The sequence below is a fragment of the Seriola lalandi genome, unplaced genomic scaffold, assembly GCF_002814215.2.
Source record: "Seriola lalandi dorsalis isolate HSWRI2012SDOR001 ecotype SW California unplaced genomic scaffold, Sedor1 jcf7180002054927, whole genome shotgun sequence".
In the NCBI taxonomy this organism is placed as follows: domain Eukaryota; kingdom Metazoa; phylum Chordata; class Actinopteri; order Carangiformes; family Carangidae; genus Seriola; species Seriola lalandi.
This window is the reverse complement of record NW_019525479.1, coordinates 1,772,126-1,786,141: the sequence shown is the minus strand read 5'-3', so window position 1 is coordinate 1,786,141 and position 14,016 is coordinate 1,772,126. Positions and strand designations below refer to the sequence as shown.

Below are 14,016 nucleotides of genomic sequence, written 5' to 3'. Positions count from 1 at the left end.
AAGTCAAAAAACGTCATAGTATAGTATGGCATAAAAAGTCAAAAAACGTCATAGTATAGTATGGCATGAAATTGTCAATAAACGTCATTGTGTAGTATGGATTAAAACGTCATAGTATAGTATGGCATAAAACGTCAAAAAAACGTCATAGTATAGTATGGCATAAAATTGTCAAAAAACGTCATAGAATAGTATGGCATAAAACGTCACAGTATTTTATGGCTTGAAATTGTCAAAAAAAACGTCATAGTATAGCATGATTTAAAACTTCAAAAAATGTCATAGTATAGTATGGCATGAAATTGTCAAAAACTTTCATAGTATCGTATGTTTTAAAACGTCATATTATAGCATGGCATAAAAAGTCAAAAAACGTCATAGTATAGTATGGCATAAAATGTCAAAAAAACGTCATATTGTAGTATGGTATGAAATTGTCATAGTATTTGATAAAAAATGTCAAACTTTAATAACACACACACCACACTTTTTTTCCCCAAATTTATTAATCAACCACTTACATCAATACTTATAACAGCATTTACAAGACGTTTTGCAGTGATGAGACATTAAAACAACCATATAAATTGCACATTAAAGAAAAAAATTGCTTAAAAAGTACATTATATATAAAAACAAGAAAATGAATACTTAAACAGTGATAGAATGTTAAATTTATAATTTATTGGTAAACTGCAATAAATAGTAATGTTTTAACTCCTGATTTAATTGAGCTGACAGATTAAGCAGACCTCAGATATTCCATAGCATGTCTAATAGTATAATAGTATAGTAAGGCATAAAAATGACAAAAAATATCATTGTATAATAAGGCATGAAAAAGTCATAGTATAGTAAGGCATAAATACATCATAGTATCATAAAAAATGTCATACTTTAATAACACACACAGACATACCAGAGTTTCTTTCTCTCAAATCTATTAACCAACCACTTACATCATTACTTATAACAGCATTTACAAGATGTTCTGCAATGATAAGACATTAAAACAACCATATATATTGTATAAAAAATACATTATATATAAAAACACTGATAGAATGCTACACATGTAGTTTATTGGTAAGCTACAGCAAATAGTAATGTTTTAAGGCCTAAGTTAAGTGAGTTCACAGTTTAAGCAGAGCACAGATATTCCATAGCATGTCCAAAATAGACCAAAATATAGTAAGGCATAAAAAAGTCATAGCATAATAAGGTATAAAAATGTCAAAAAACCTCATAGTAAGGCATAAAAATGTAAAAGGAAGTCATAGTATAGTAAGGAATAATAGTCATAGTATAGTATGTCGTAAAAATGTCAAAAAACCTCATAGTATTGTATGGCATAAAAATGTAAAAGGAAGTCATAGTATAGTAAGGAATAATAGTCATAGCATAGTAAGGCATAAAGGAGTACTCAGAGAGAAACAACGAAGGCACAGGGAGAACATGCGAACCCCACACAGAGTCGTCCAGGGCCCGGGGTTCAAACCTAGAACCTTCTCACAGTTAGGTGACAGTTCTAACCACTGTATCACCGTGTCGCTCCGTCACTATATCATCGTACAGTAAGGCACAAAAACATCATAGAATTGTAAGGTAAAAAAAAAAAGGCGTTGTTTTCATGTTGACATTTTCATGGAATCTTTAGACAAAATTTAAACCATACAGTGAAATATCCACCATTTTATGTTTACTCCTTCTTGCATCCTGACTGCTAGCCTACAGAACACAGAAGTCAGGGTTAGCTTGCCAGTTCATGCTACCTAACATGGTTAAATAACATCAGTTTACATTTTTCTGGTGACGTTAGATACCACTGTGTTATTCTCACATGACGTAAGCCTTCAGATAGCCTCCGCCCTTTCAGTCAGTCAAATGGTAGCATGCCTAAATCGGTTGTCTTGGATACGTAGCCTTTTGGAGGGCACATTCGAATGATCTAATATGACGTGACTCCAAACATATAGGTGGTTGGTAGGGACAATTCTGTCCTCCCAAAATATTTGTAGGAACATATTCCTACCGTCCTTATGCAAACCTGCGGCCTTGATATATAGTGGAGAATTACTTAAATGACACAATTGCTTTGTGTCTTTTTGATTTGTTTGTTTCTTAAAATATGTGAGTATTTCATTCATTCATTCATTCATGTGTTCCCACATTAGTCAGTCACTGAATCTCTCTCCTCTGTATTTCCTCTGCAGGTTCAGGTGCTTCCACGTACACCTTGGACAGCGGCATTGGAACATTCCCCCTGCCCGACTGTAGCAGCGGTGCAGCAGGACGGGGTCTCTCCAAGACGAGGGCCGGGGCCGAGCACCACTCTTCTGGTTCCCCAGGAAGGGCTGGGCGACGGGCCCGCACCCTGGACAGAGAGCTGACATCGCAGGAGGAGTGCTACGTACCACACAAACAGCTGATTCCCACCATTCAGTACGGCTCCATGCTGGAGGGAAGAAGCTCAGCCGGCGTAATCCGCGAAGGTGCCAACAAACTGTCCCACTTACACGTAATTACAGCTTGAAGAGATCAGGTCGTTCACAACGCTGTCACTTAGGTCTAGTACTTTAAAACTTTAAAGAGACAGGGTATCTGCAGGTTTGAATTCAGTTTCCTCAAAAATAAAAGGCCTTAAAAGGTTAAAAAAGACTTTGATTTATTTAATTTGATTTATAAAAGTCTTAAAATCTTAAAATGAATGAATGTCTGAACCAAATTGTCTGTTAATCCTTCCAATAGTTAAATCTTTCAGTGAAAACCACAGATATCAACATAAAGTTTAATGATAATCTATCCATTTAATGTTGGAATATTTCAGTGTGGGACCAAAGTGATGCAGGAGTCCATGAATAGTCATAGTCAAAAGTTATAACCCAAACAAGAAAATCCCTCTGTGGGGAAAATAGATGTAAATTTATCTTTAATCTCTCCATCTACAGACAAAGAGGCCCATGGAGCAAACATGTTTTCTCCTCGCTCCAAGACTTGGACCTTCCCCAACCTGAAGACTCCAGCAGGACCTGCAGAGGTGTACCTGGCAGTGGAGGAGGAAGAGGAGGAGGCGGTATCCTTTGGATCACCGTTCAGAGGGGTAGGGATGGCAGCTTGTTTTACTTTCAGTGAGATTCAAGCTTCATCTATTTCAATTAAAGATAATTATAATGAGTCTATTCTGTAGCTTAAGATGAACTTAAAGTTGTAAAAAGGTTTTGTAACTTGGAGAAGTTGTTCCACTTGGTAATCTGTAAATATTAATTTAATTGACACACAATTGGTTGAATGCATCCTCATCTGTCGTTGTTTTTAGCTGCATTGGAATGCAATGATCATGAACAAATAAAACACAATCCATGCTATAAAATTGAACAGACTCAGCAGGTATAATTATGAACATAGTTTTACCACAGACCAAACCTGTAAAATAAAGTGACTCCGTTTGACACATTTTCTACCTTACCAGCGAATATTTAGTTCTGTTTATGAACTATTTTTAATTACCAACACATAGTTTCCTTGTTTTTTCTTCAGACCTTAAATAAAACAAGCAACAAACACTTTCCCTTGTAATTGGTACCTACCTGTCTTTTCTCAGACATATCTTTGTACAGCAAAAAATCAACTAATTTCTAGAAAATTCTGAGAAATGTTTTCAGGTAAATTACCTGGAAATATGCAACCTGTAAAATAAAGCATTACTTAACTTAAAACCTTTTTTCTAACCAAATTAATGAGTTTTACGGATCCTTTGTCTTTACTTAAAAAAAATTGCTGGGCAGGAGCATGTGAAAAGGAATTATCTGGGTCACTAACAGACTGAAAATACTTACACAGGCAGTAAAGTAGAGATACATTTTTAAATCTGCACTCACATCTTACATAATGTAAAAAACACAGAACCACATTCTTCCTTTAGAAATTATTAATCAGCTGAATATTAAAAGAATCACAGTTGGATGATTTCTGTAACCTACTTTTGTGTCTTTTTGCACCTGAAGGCGTTACATAAGATGAAACACACGACCTAAATTGTTTCCTACCCCTCTGCGTCCTCCCAGAGCATGAAGGCAGGCGGCCCCTCTTCCAGCCGGGTGGTTGACCCAGGCAGCCTGCCCGTCCCTTCCCAGTCAGGAATGAGCCGCAGGGGAAAGACCCGAACTCCCAGCGTCCCTGAGATGAGCCGGGAGGCCGGGCTGGAGCTGCTCAGGGAGCGGCCGGAGGAAGCTCTCTCCCCGAGCCGCCCTCAGGTCCTGGAGACTCCCGAGTCTCTCAGCGATTCTCTGTACGACAGTCTGTCATCTTGCGGTAGCCAAGGATGATCCAGCCAAGGATGGGGGAGGACAGAGAGGACTGGAGAGACAAATATTCATCTAGTCCACAGACAATAAGACCCAGCCCCGCTCTGAACACATCTCCCGGTTGCTTGCTGTACTGTGATGCTGCTGACCCGCCGCCGCCTTTGAGGAAAAGAAACTGTGCCCTGTTGATGTCCGCAAAGATTAATCTGGTGATGTCTCATCAGCTGTTTTTCTGTTGCAACTGGAAAGTTGGATCGATAGACTTCTCCTCAGGATTTCCAATAAACATGAAGCCAAAAGCCACCCACAAGTAATATAGGTTGTTCACTTTTTCACAGTCAGACTTGACTGTGGACACTTCTCTTTAACTCATGTATACAGGACTACAAAACGCATGGCCAAGCTAATGATTAGCACAAGACGTCGTCACTCATGGTAGTTGTTCAGCTACTTGTCTTTTTGTTTTTCTCATCCTGGTAGACGGATCTTTGTTGTACATCAAGAAAGCGATGAAGCGCTGACCAGTTCAATAGCTGACATACTGTACTGTATCAGTTCTGTTCTTGACATCATTTCATCACATAATGTATTGGGGGGAAAAAAAACATGGAGCTCCTTAAAAAAAATTGAATGTTCATGTCTGTGATTCTTAATTGCTAAACTCATGCATCACAATTTTAAATGTATAAACGATTTTATTGATCATGTTGATATCGTTTTGCGACCAAGGAAGGTTGTCAGAATATGTCTGTTTTAAATCATAATACATTTAAAGGTAATATATACCAGCAATAATAACATAGATAAGAGAAATGGCTACACTATTCAATGAATATGTATTTCTATTATTTATTTATTTTAAATGTACATCATTTGCATTCATCTTTTTTTTTGTAATCTTTCTGTGAAAATTGCGGTCTCCTCGCTTAGTAGATTATGTTCATATCTTGTACTTCAACATCTCTGTTGCTGTTTGTTCCCTAGCAAATAGAGGTCCTATGTACCTACTGCCGTTTTTCAACTTTCTAATTAAAATGTTTTGATTTAGTTCTCCGTCATTTTTACAGGATCAATACAGCATAATCTCCAGGCAGCTATGGAAAGTACATTTACTCAAGTGCAAATTTTAATGTACTGAGTATAATGAGTATTTCTATTTTCTGCTTCACTACTTTTTACTTCACTACATGTAAAGAAAATTGAAAACTACGACATTAGCATGTGAATTACATATTAATACATTAGTAATAATCATCAAATAATAGTATGACACTAACAGGGTTTGGTATTTTTTCTTTTGATGCTCTTGAGCACATTTTGCAATTAATATCACTAAAGTGCTTTTACTTAGATTTTTAAGGCTGCAGCTAACAATCAAACAATTATGTTTTCAATTTGCCATTTAGCTTATGAAATCTAACAAAATGCTTTTGTCAGATCAAAGCTTAAAAATATTAAATTTACAGTGATGTGACGAAGAAAAGCAGTCAATCTGCACATTTGAGATGTGACGTTTGAAAAACGGCTGAATGATGCATCATCAAAATAGTTTCCATTTCTGACGATTGACTAATCAATTAATCTAATTGTGGCATCTCCAAACATTTTATACTCACAAGTTACTTGTAATTGAGCATTTTAAAAAAGGTATTACTAGTTCTACTTAAGGACTCGACTTCCACTACCACTGTTTACAGAAGTAAACATGAATAAATTATGCAGAGACGCACGATACTTTCTTTCAATACGTTCAACACATTTATTTGAGCAAATGTATCAAATTATTAGTTTCAATTTTACATCAATAAAATAAATTCTTCACAGTATACACTTTCAAAAAAAACAAAAAAAAAAACATACCAATGTCAAATTGTAAGGTTAACGTCACATCATTTGGCAAACTAATTTCTAGACAACAGATATTTGGAGAAATTTACAAGGAGTGGTGTGAACTTGCCCATTTTTGCTTCAAGTTGAAAATATGGACAGATGGCACCGATTCCTCCACCAGCCAAAATCCAAAATCCAGACCACCAAGTGGCTGAGAGTCCATTTGAAGGAGTTACTGTAAATCATGAGTCTGACAGGCTGTCATAGTTTGTCAGCATTACCAGGTTTCATCATTCTTACTCAAATTTTTCACAAAACAAAATTTGTCGAAAAAAAAAACAAAAAAAACCCAAACAATTAAGTAGGAAATTTTCGAAAGAGGGAACTGTTGTCAGAATCATGGGACATCAAATCTTGTGACAGTCCACTAAAGAAGAGTACAGAGGAAACCTATAAATAAGCAAATCAACGAAAAATTTTACATAACTTCAAATGAAACAACGATCATTCTCAGAAGCTCACGACCCACTAAAAGGAGCCTATTATGTAATTAATTCATGGCACTAAATAACAGTAATATAAAAATCGTCATTAAGTGCTGCTCACCTGCTAAGCCTTCATAAAGCAACGCTTCCATCTACAGGCCAAGACTGATCACTGCAGCTTTAGTCTATTTTCCATTCACAGCCAAGATTGGACTAGCGTTAGTGTACCAGAAACTTACATTCAACCCTGGTTGTAAGTTTGAAAAATAAATCAAAGGAATTTCAATAATATAAGACCACATAGGAGTTAATTCAAGAAATGAAGACAGAAAGTAAAAAGCACCAAGTGCGCTGCAAATTGTGCCTTTTCTGACAGATTGTTGTTTTCCAGCTTCTCAAACGTTCTTTACTTCTTTTCCTTCTTCTTCTCCTGAAAAAAAAAAAAAAAATCACGATCACAATTAAAAACACACAGACCATATCACTCATAGCAGTTTAAAGTTCGTATCACTTTACTCTGATGGTATCGAGCCATGCAGACAGATTTAGTTAAACAGTATGTGCTGACAATTTTTAGATATCCACTCTGAAAGCTATGTCATCACTCCAAAAGTCAGTGGTGGGAAAAAATCCTTTACTTGAGTAAAAGTATCAATACATCAATGTGAAAATACTCCATTACTAATTAGTATTACTAAGGTAAAAATACTCAAATATCAGCAAAATGTACTGAAAATACCAAAGAGATCAGAACTTGTTCTGACCGATATATCATTATATATAACATTAGTATAATGTTAATACTGATGCATCAGTGTGTAAACAGCATTTTACTGAGGTAGTTTTATTACTTATTATTATAGAATTAGTCAGTTTTTTCAAATGGTTTCCAATCTAGGTGTCAGGCCCATCCAAAGGGTCACAAGATAAATCTGAGGGGTTATGAGATGATGAACGGAATCTTAACGGGAGAGGAAAGAAGAAAAAAGAAATTCTCCCAAACATATTTTCTCTACAATTTGCTTTTTGTGACACTTTTACCTTGTTAGTGCTCAACATTCATTAAATGAAACCGTTTGACAACATTAGAGAGTAAACATCTTTGTTGGAACTGCTAACAACTCAAACACGACAAGGAGCCACAAGATGCTGTTGTTTCATGAAATACAATGCACAAACTTACTATATGTTTTTTTTATGATAAATCATCTGAAAAATAACTAATAACTATATATATATATATCAAATACAGATATAGTATAAATAAGGTACACTACCTCAGAATTGTACTTGAGTACAATACTTGAGTAAATGAACTATATAACTTTCCATCACTGAATACAAAGGAGAAAAATTAAACTCTGTTTTTTTTTTTCTGCACAATTCAGTGACACATCACATTTTAAACAAACAGAGCAGTGTTTCTGAAAAGATATCTTTCTATTGACTTATCCAAATGTTATTTGCTTTGAAATTGTTATGTTATTCTACTAGGGCTAAATAAGAAAATGTGTTGTTTTTTGTGATTTGGCTGAAACAACCATATTTACTCTGTAGTATTGTTGAGAGAAAAAATAACATGGTGAGAGGCATTAAAAGATAGGTGTAGCAATATTCTGTACATTTGTTGTTGTCAACAAATCCCATGAAAATACAAAAACCAACAATGCAGTAGTTTGTCTCTCAATACTTTCCAACTCCCCCAGCCCGTCTGTGGCTCTCAGCCCAAAGCCCATCTCTTCCTGCTGAAGATGTTAATCTTTAAAAATATGTCAACCAATACAGTTTCTTTTTTTTTTTTAAAGCCTCAATAACTTCCTAATACAGCTGGACACTACTTTTTAGCAAACCTTACTTAAACAGCAGTACACACTGCATTTGTTGGGAACTATTTTCAGCAATGGATTTATAAACATCTGTTGTGGAAGTGAGTATTTGGGGCAGCAGCTGGGTGAATGTGGGATTGACTCAAAGTAGACCACACTGTCCCTCTTCATCATAAAGAAGGAACATGTCAACCAGTGCAAAAGTTAGGCCCACTGATGGGTTTTTGGTTGGACAGCAAGAGAGGCCAGTCTGACAAATGCAAATGTCCATGACTGACTGTGTGACTGGCTGAGTGATAAGGTTAAACAATTGGTTGACCAGCCTTGTGCTGGACTTTTCCCACTGGCCATTGCTCTTTCAAAATGATTTGGCACCAATTTCTATTATTGCATCATTTACAAGTCAATATAGCTGAAATCTCAGCATAGCCATTATCTTTAACTTGTGATTTTGACAACGTTAGAAAATCAGACAATGTTGCCGTTACAAATTCAGGATTTTAGCAGCAGAAGGGCAGCAACTTGGAAATGGTTTTGGAAGTGACTGCTGGTTAATATGTAGTTTTAATGGGCCATGTTTCAGTCATTATTTCATACTTGTTCGGTTGTCTGACAACAGAAACAGAAAAACATGTAAATTAGAAAATTAAAATACTGTGTTTGGGTTCAGAGAGAAGGAGAGAAGCAAACAGATAAAAGGCTGAAACCAGCTGACAGCAGAATGCAAATACAGAAAGATGATATCATGAATATGCTAATTGGCATATTGCGTCATCTGGGGACTACTCCACCTCTACAATAAAAATAGTTGTTTACTGTGGTTCCACAACTGTTTTCAACTACATCCTGAGTTTTGCATTTTTAACCATGCGCAGTGCAGCCATATATTATGTTTTAACCTCGTCTTGTCAATAGTTTTTGGAAAACAGTGCAGCTCTGTGGCAGAGGAGTAGAGAAGGAGATGTATCCAGCTTTGGATACTTACTTTCCTCCTTTCATGGGATTTGTTGACAATAAAAAAATATAAAATATGACTAGACTTTAACTTTTAAAAAAAGAAGAATTATGCATTACGCTTAGTACCTTATCGTTCAAGGCAAGGATGACCATCAGTTTCCTGAAGATGGTGATGAAATCGAGGAACAGGTCCACACAGTGCCTTCAAATAAAAAAAAATTATATCAAATTTGTTTCATAATCTTTATGTATTCTTTCAAAGAAAAAAACACTACCATACATCATTCAGTATCACTCCAATAAAGGCTGTAAAAGTTTACCAATTGTCATCTTAGGGTTGAAGTTATGTAACCCTTTTGAAAAAGAACAATGTATTTGAATGAGTCTTTTGTAGGAACTGATGCTCAGTTCCTAACCTCACTATGGGATCATGTATTTGCATGGTATTTGGTTATGAGCAAATAAATAAGGGCCCAGGTGGATAAATCCTCACCAGACATAGTCCTTGTCGCCGTTCTCTGCTTTCTCAATGATGAGCTGGGTGTCAAACAGTACAAAGCCGCACATGATGAACAGCCCGAGGTACATGTGTGCCTGTCAGAAGAGATAAAGACATACAAAAAAACCATATAATTTACACCGCAATGTGACACACAGGTGATCAAACTTTTAGTGAGGGATATTAAGGGAAGTACCTTAAACAGCATCAGAGATCCAAAGAACATGTTCATCACAGACATCAGGAATAGAAGGGAAAGGCCAGACATCAGTGTGCCTGAGGAGAAAAATAACTTAATACATTAAAATGCACTATGTTTTTCTGGAGGAGAAGAAATTCAACATAATGCTGTAAAATTAGATTGATAAGCTAATGCAAAATGGCATTTCTCTGATGGGCAAAAAATGGGTTTAATTTACAGGATATAGAATTAGAGGATGATTGTTACAGTCATGGGTCACAATGAAAAACTGCCTTTACCTCCAAGGAACAGGTAGCTCCTTCGCTTGGCATAGAGGGCGCTGAGAGTGAAGCAAATGAAAATCGCAGAGGTTCCCATGAAAGCCGTCACAATGATGCTGAGGAGAAACAAAGTCAGAAAACAGTCAGGTGGCTGTACTCATCACATTACACTATTCACATTTGTTGTTTAGTTTCAAGATCACACTGTTTAAAGATGGTTATGTTTCCTTTATATTCAGCTGTTAGATAATTATGTGTACTGAGTAAACTTTCGCATACCTCGGATTCACAGCGATGACAAAGTCCAGTGTGGGGCCAAGGCCAACACCTGAACAGGGAGGAAGAAAGGCAAACACTGCTTTTAGACTCTTACATGATGACCTTAAACTAAAATTGATTAATCTGCTGATTAACCGATTCATTGTTTTGTCTAAAAAATGTAAGATGATAATATCAATCCCAGTTTCCTAAAGCCCAAGATGATATCTTCAAACGTCTGTTTTGTCTGACCAACAATCATCAAGACTAAATCAAAACAACTGGACTGTCGCTTCTAACTTTCTCAATCTGTGTATGTGTACAAATATAGTAACCAACCTACCTACCTACCTACCAACCTGCCTGCCTACCTACCTACCTACCTACCTACCTACCTACAGAAAGTTAGAAGCAACAGAGTATCTTTCTTATTTTCTCTCTCACAACAGCGCAAAGCCTCCAACCGCCTAACATACTGATGCTCTGCCACTGACTGAACAGAGTAGACACAAAGAGCGACGCAGGGGACCATTGGTGATTGTCTTCAATGGAAAGTACCTAAGGTTTGTCTGAAAATGAAAACTGTTGTTCATTTTGAAATCACGGCTCACTCACAGATATTTGAGGTTGTGTCACTGGACTATGGCCAAAAAGCCCAAAACTTAAAGATAGACGGTACACTTATATAAAACTGAGAAAAGAGGAAATCTTCCTATTTGAGGGACGAAACACAGCAATTATTGTGGCATTTTCCATTTAAAAGTTACTTAAATTATTAAACAATTAAGTGCTTTTCAAAATTATGTCAAAGGAGTGATTGATTAATTGAATAATCATGACAACTCTAGCCACAAAGTCATCAGTTTACCTGTGAGGAAGGCAAATCCTGCGAGGATAGCCAGTCTCTTCTTCTCTGTCTCAGAGTTGTGTGGTGTCATGGCCAGCCAGAACATCATCCCCAGGGAGCCGAGCACAGACAGAACACCGCCCTGAGAACAAGAGCACAAGGTAAACATAAAGGCAGCAACATTGTGGCTAAGATACTAAACATTTGTTGTGTTGAATAACGCTAAAACCCAACCTTGACCACTGAATTATTTAACAGTTTCAAAGATACTTCCCAATTTCAGAATTGTTCTCATTTCCTTTTTAAAAGGAGTAAAAAAAAAAAGCAGTAACAGTTTGAATATTGCTGAAGCATCAGGGTCAGAAGATAAGATTAAACAGAAAAATTCTTCGGGGTGAATGAAGTTCAGTCTTATCTTAACATCTTACAGTCATTGTGATTCAAAACCTAACTATGCTGAACAAACTTGGACTTGAATACAGCTGGGCTTCAACTTTAAATTATCTATTAAGTTCCCAGTATTGCATAATTTTTCTGACGTGATAACTCTGTAACTCTGTAACTAAACTTAACATGCAAATTATGTTAGGTAAGGTAAAGTATGTACTTTCTGTAAGGGAACCGTTTGTGTATCACATTATGATGGCTTTTACTACATCCCATTAACATACATTGGTGCAACAAGACAATATAGTATATGCTCATACATATATATATTATGTGTCCTTGCATCAACACTCTGTTGTATCTTGTTAGAGTTACCTGAAAGAGGCGTGTAACAACATGGACATAGGAGCCAGCTGCAGCCACGAACATACAAACTGCCAGGCTGGAGTACACATTCTTCAAGTGCACCTGAGTTGAGTGAGATCTGCAGACAAAGTGAACAATGCATTAGAGATGAAAACCTGAGTTAAAGCAGATAAAGAACGATAAGATAAGGACTGACATACATCAGATAGCAGTCTAATGCATGCTTACGTACATTTGGGAGAACTTGAAGAGAGCATCAAAGTTGATGTTGCGGTCGAACACATTCATGGTGGCACCAGGAAGTGAGATCTGAAGAGATTTTTGTTCAGCTAATGTCTCTGCTGAACAGGAATGCACATGATTACACTTCAACTCCACTTTAACAGACAGAATTAAATTAAATTCTACAGCTATATCTGTGTTCAGAGATGATTTATTAACGAGCAGTAGTGGAAAACAACTACATTTACTAACACAATTGAGGTTCTTTACTTGTATGTCCATTTTATTACTACTGTGTGTTTCTACTCAACATTTCACAGGGAAATACTGCATGCTTTAATCTACAACATGTTCCCAACATATTTTTCAGCTAAAGCTACTTTTCAAATTAAACTTTTACAAACAAAACACATGATCAGTTTATACAATATAATCCTCTGCGACAGATTTAACTACGCAACAGTACATATTGCACATCAACGATCCAATATCATAGGGGTCTTGCTACATAATGAGCAATTCTTTATTTTATTTTGTTGATATTATTTCTGTACTTACACTTAAGTAGCATCTAGAATGGAAGAATTTAAATAGGTGTCTTGGTATTGCGGAAACACTACATTTATTTAAGATGAGAATGTCCATCTTATACAACTTTAAACTTCGTATACTATACTACTTTATACTTCGACATTTCAGAAGACACTAGCCATTATCTTTTTACACGACTACATTTACGTAACAGCTGTAGGTAGGTAGGTAGCTGACATTTGACATATAAAATACATGATCAGTTTATAAAAGATGCTAACATTTACATAAGCGAAATAAATAGTCCGAATACTGCTTCCACCACGAATGATACGCTTTATGTTGCGACTTAACGTGTGTAGTTTAGTTAGATGAGGGTGGAAACATTAGCGAAGTTACACAACAGGTTATCTAAATGTCAGGCGTTGAGTTAACTAGCACATAATCGTGTTAGACAAGCTAACAAGCTTCTTGATTACAAGCTATCGTTTCGTTTTAGGCGTTTTAACTGTTAGCTGGCAGCAAAATCAAACCATGTTCTTTTAATTCACAAATAAACCTATTATTGGAAACAGGGCCAACTAATCGAGCCACAGTCGGAGAGTCAAAGACTGTTTGATGCATCAAACTATCATACTAATGGCTAACGTTGCTCGCCAGTTAGCCTTAAATAACTAGCGGCCTTGCTAGCTAAAGTCCTCTCGACTGTCAACACAATTCGACGTCTGGCTCTTTTTTCGGCAGATAACGTTAGTCACTATCAATACGATGCACCGAGGGCATAAGCACAATACGTTAAAATCGTTTACAAACCTCTTGCCTCTCCACTGCTCCGAGCTGTTTGACTCTGACTTCTTTATTTATTTTTTGTTAATAAAACCGTACGTGTCAGTCAGTTCACAACGACCTGCTGACGTCACCATGGAAACGCCCAGAAAATGACGACACGGAAGTTGGCTTCAGATTCGTTTTTTTTGTTCGTTTGTTTGTTTTTAATTTTTTTGTTTTTTACAACTCAAACAGTTGTTAGCTCTTTAGCTAG

General features: G+C 36.4%; 2 protein-coding genes across 5 annotated transcripts in view; one reads left to right on the top strand and one right to left on the bottom strand.

Annotated features, from left to right (window-relative positions):
• nckap5l (NCK-associated protein 5-like) overlaps positions 1-5,351 on the top strand; it is a 50,458-nt gene extending 45,107 nt beyond the window's left edge. For 2 of the 3 annotated variants that reach the window (XM_023392987.2, XM_023392988.2), the window contains exons 11-13: positions 2,214-2,492; positions 2,949-3,100; positions 4,065-5,351. In XM_023392987.2, coding sequence (XP_023248755.1) covers positions 2,214-2,492; positions 2,949-3,100; positions 4,065-4,325 — 692 coding nt within the window. In that variant the 3' untranslated portion in view covers positions 4,326-5,351. Of the gene's footprint in view, positions 1-2,213; positions 2,493-2,948; positions 3,101-4,004 lie in introns of all 3 variants that reach the window. The other variant, XM_023392991.2, reaches the window with a different exon arrangement.
• A 688-nt stretch (positions 5,352-6,039) lies between these two features.
• On the bottom strand, positions 6,040-13,941 carry tmbim6 (transmembrane BAX inhibitor motif containing 6). Of its 2 annotated transcripts, none has more exons than XM_023393015.2 (10): positions 13,788-13,941; positions 12,454-12,559; positions 12,231-12,339; positions 11,490-11,610; positions 10,643-10,691; positions 10,382-10,479; positions 10,098-10,177; positions 9,896-9,996; positions 9,529-9,604; positions 6,040-7,049 (listed from the first exon to the last, which is right to left on the bottom strand). In XM_023393015.2, exons 2-10 carry the CDS (start codon positions 12,507-12,509, stop codon positions 7,026-7,028), a joined length of 714 nt encoding a protein of 237 aa, XP_023248783.1. In that variant the 5' UTR covers positions 12,510-12,559; positions 13,788-13,941; the 3' UTR covers positions 6,040-7,025. The 2 variants fall into 2 exon arrangements, with proteins under 2 accessions (XP_023248783.1, XP_023248781.1); XM_023393013.2 differs by having other exon boundaries at positions 12,454-12,562; positions 13,788-13,924.
• Positions 13,942-14,016: the final 75 nt, after the last annotated feature.

Coding starts and splice junctions, on each gene's coding strand:
- tmbim6 (XM_023393015.2), bottom strand. CDS start 12,509: ATGAATGTGTTCGACCGCAACATCAACTTTGATGCTCTCTTCAAGTTC. Junction 11,611..12,230: donor TTGTTACACGCCTCTTTCAG/GTAACTCTAACA, acceptor TCTTGTTCTCAG/GGCGGTGTTCTGTCTGTGCT. Junction 9,997..10,097: donor GATCTCTGATGCTGTTTAAG/GTACTTCCCTTA, acceptor CTCTTCTGACAG/GCACACATGTACCTCGGGCT.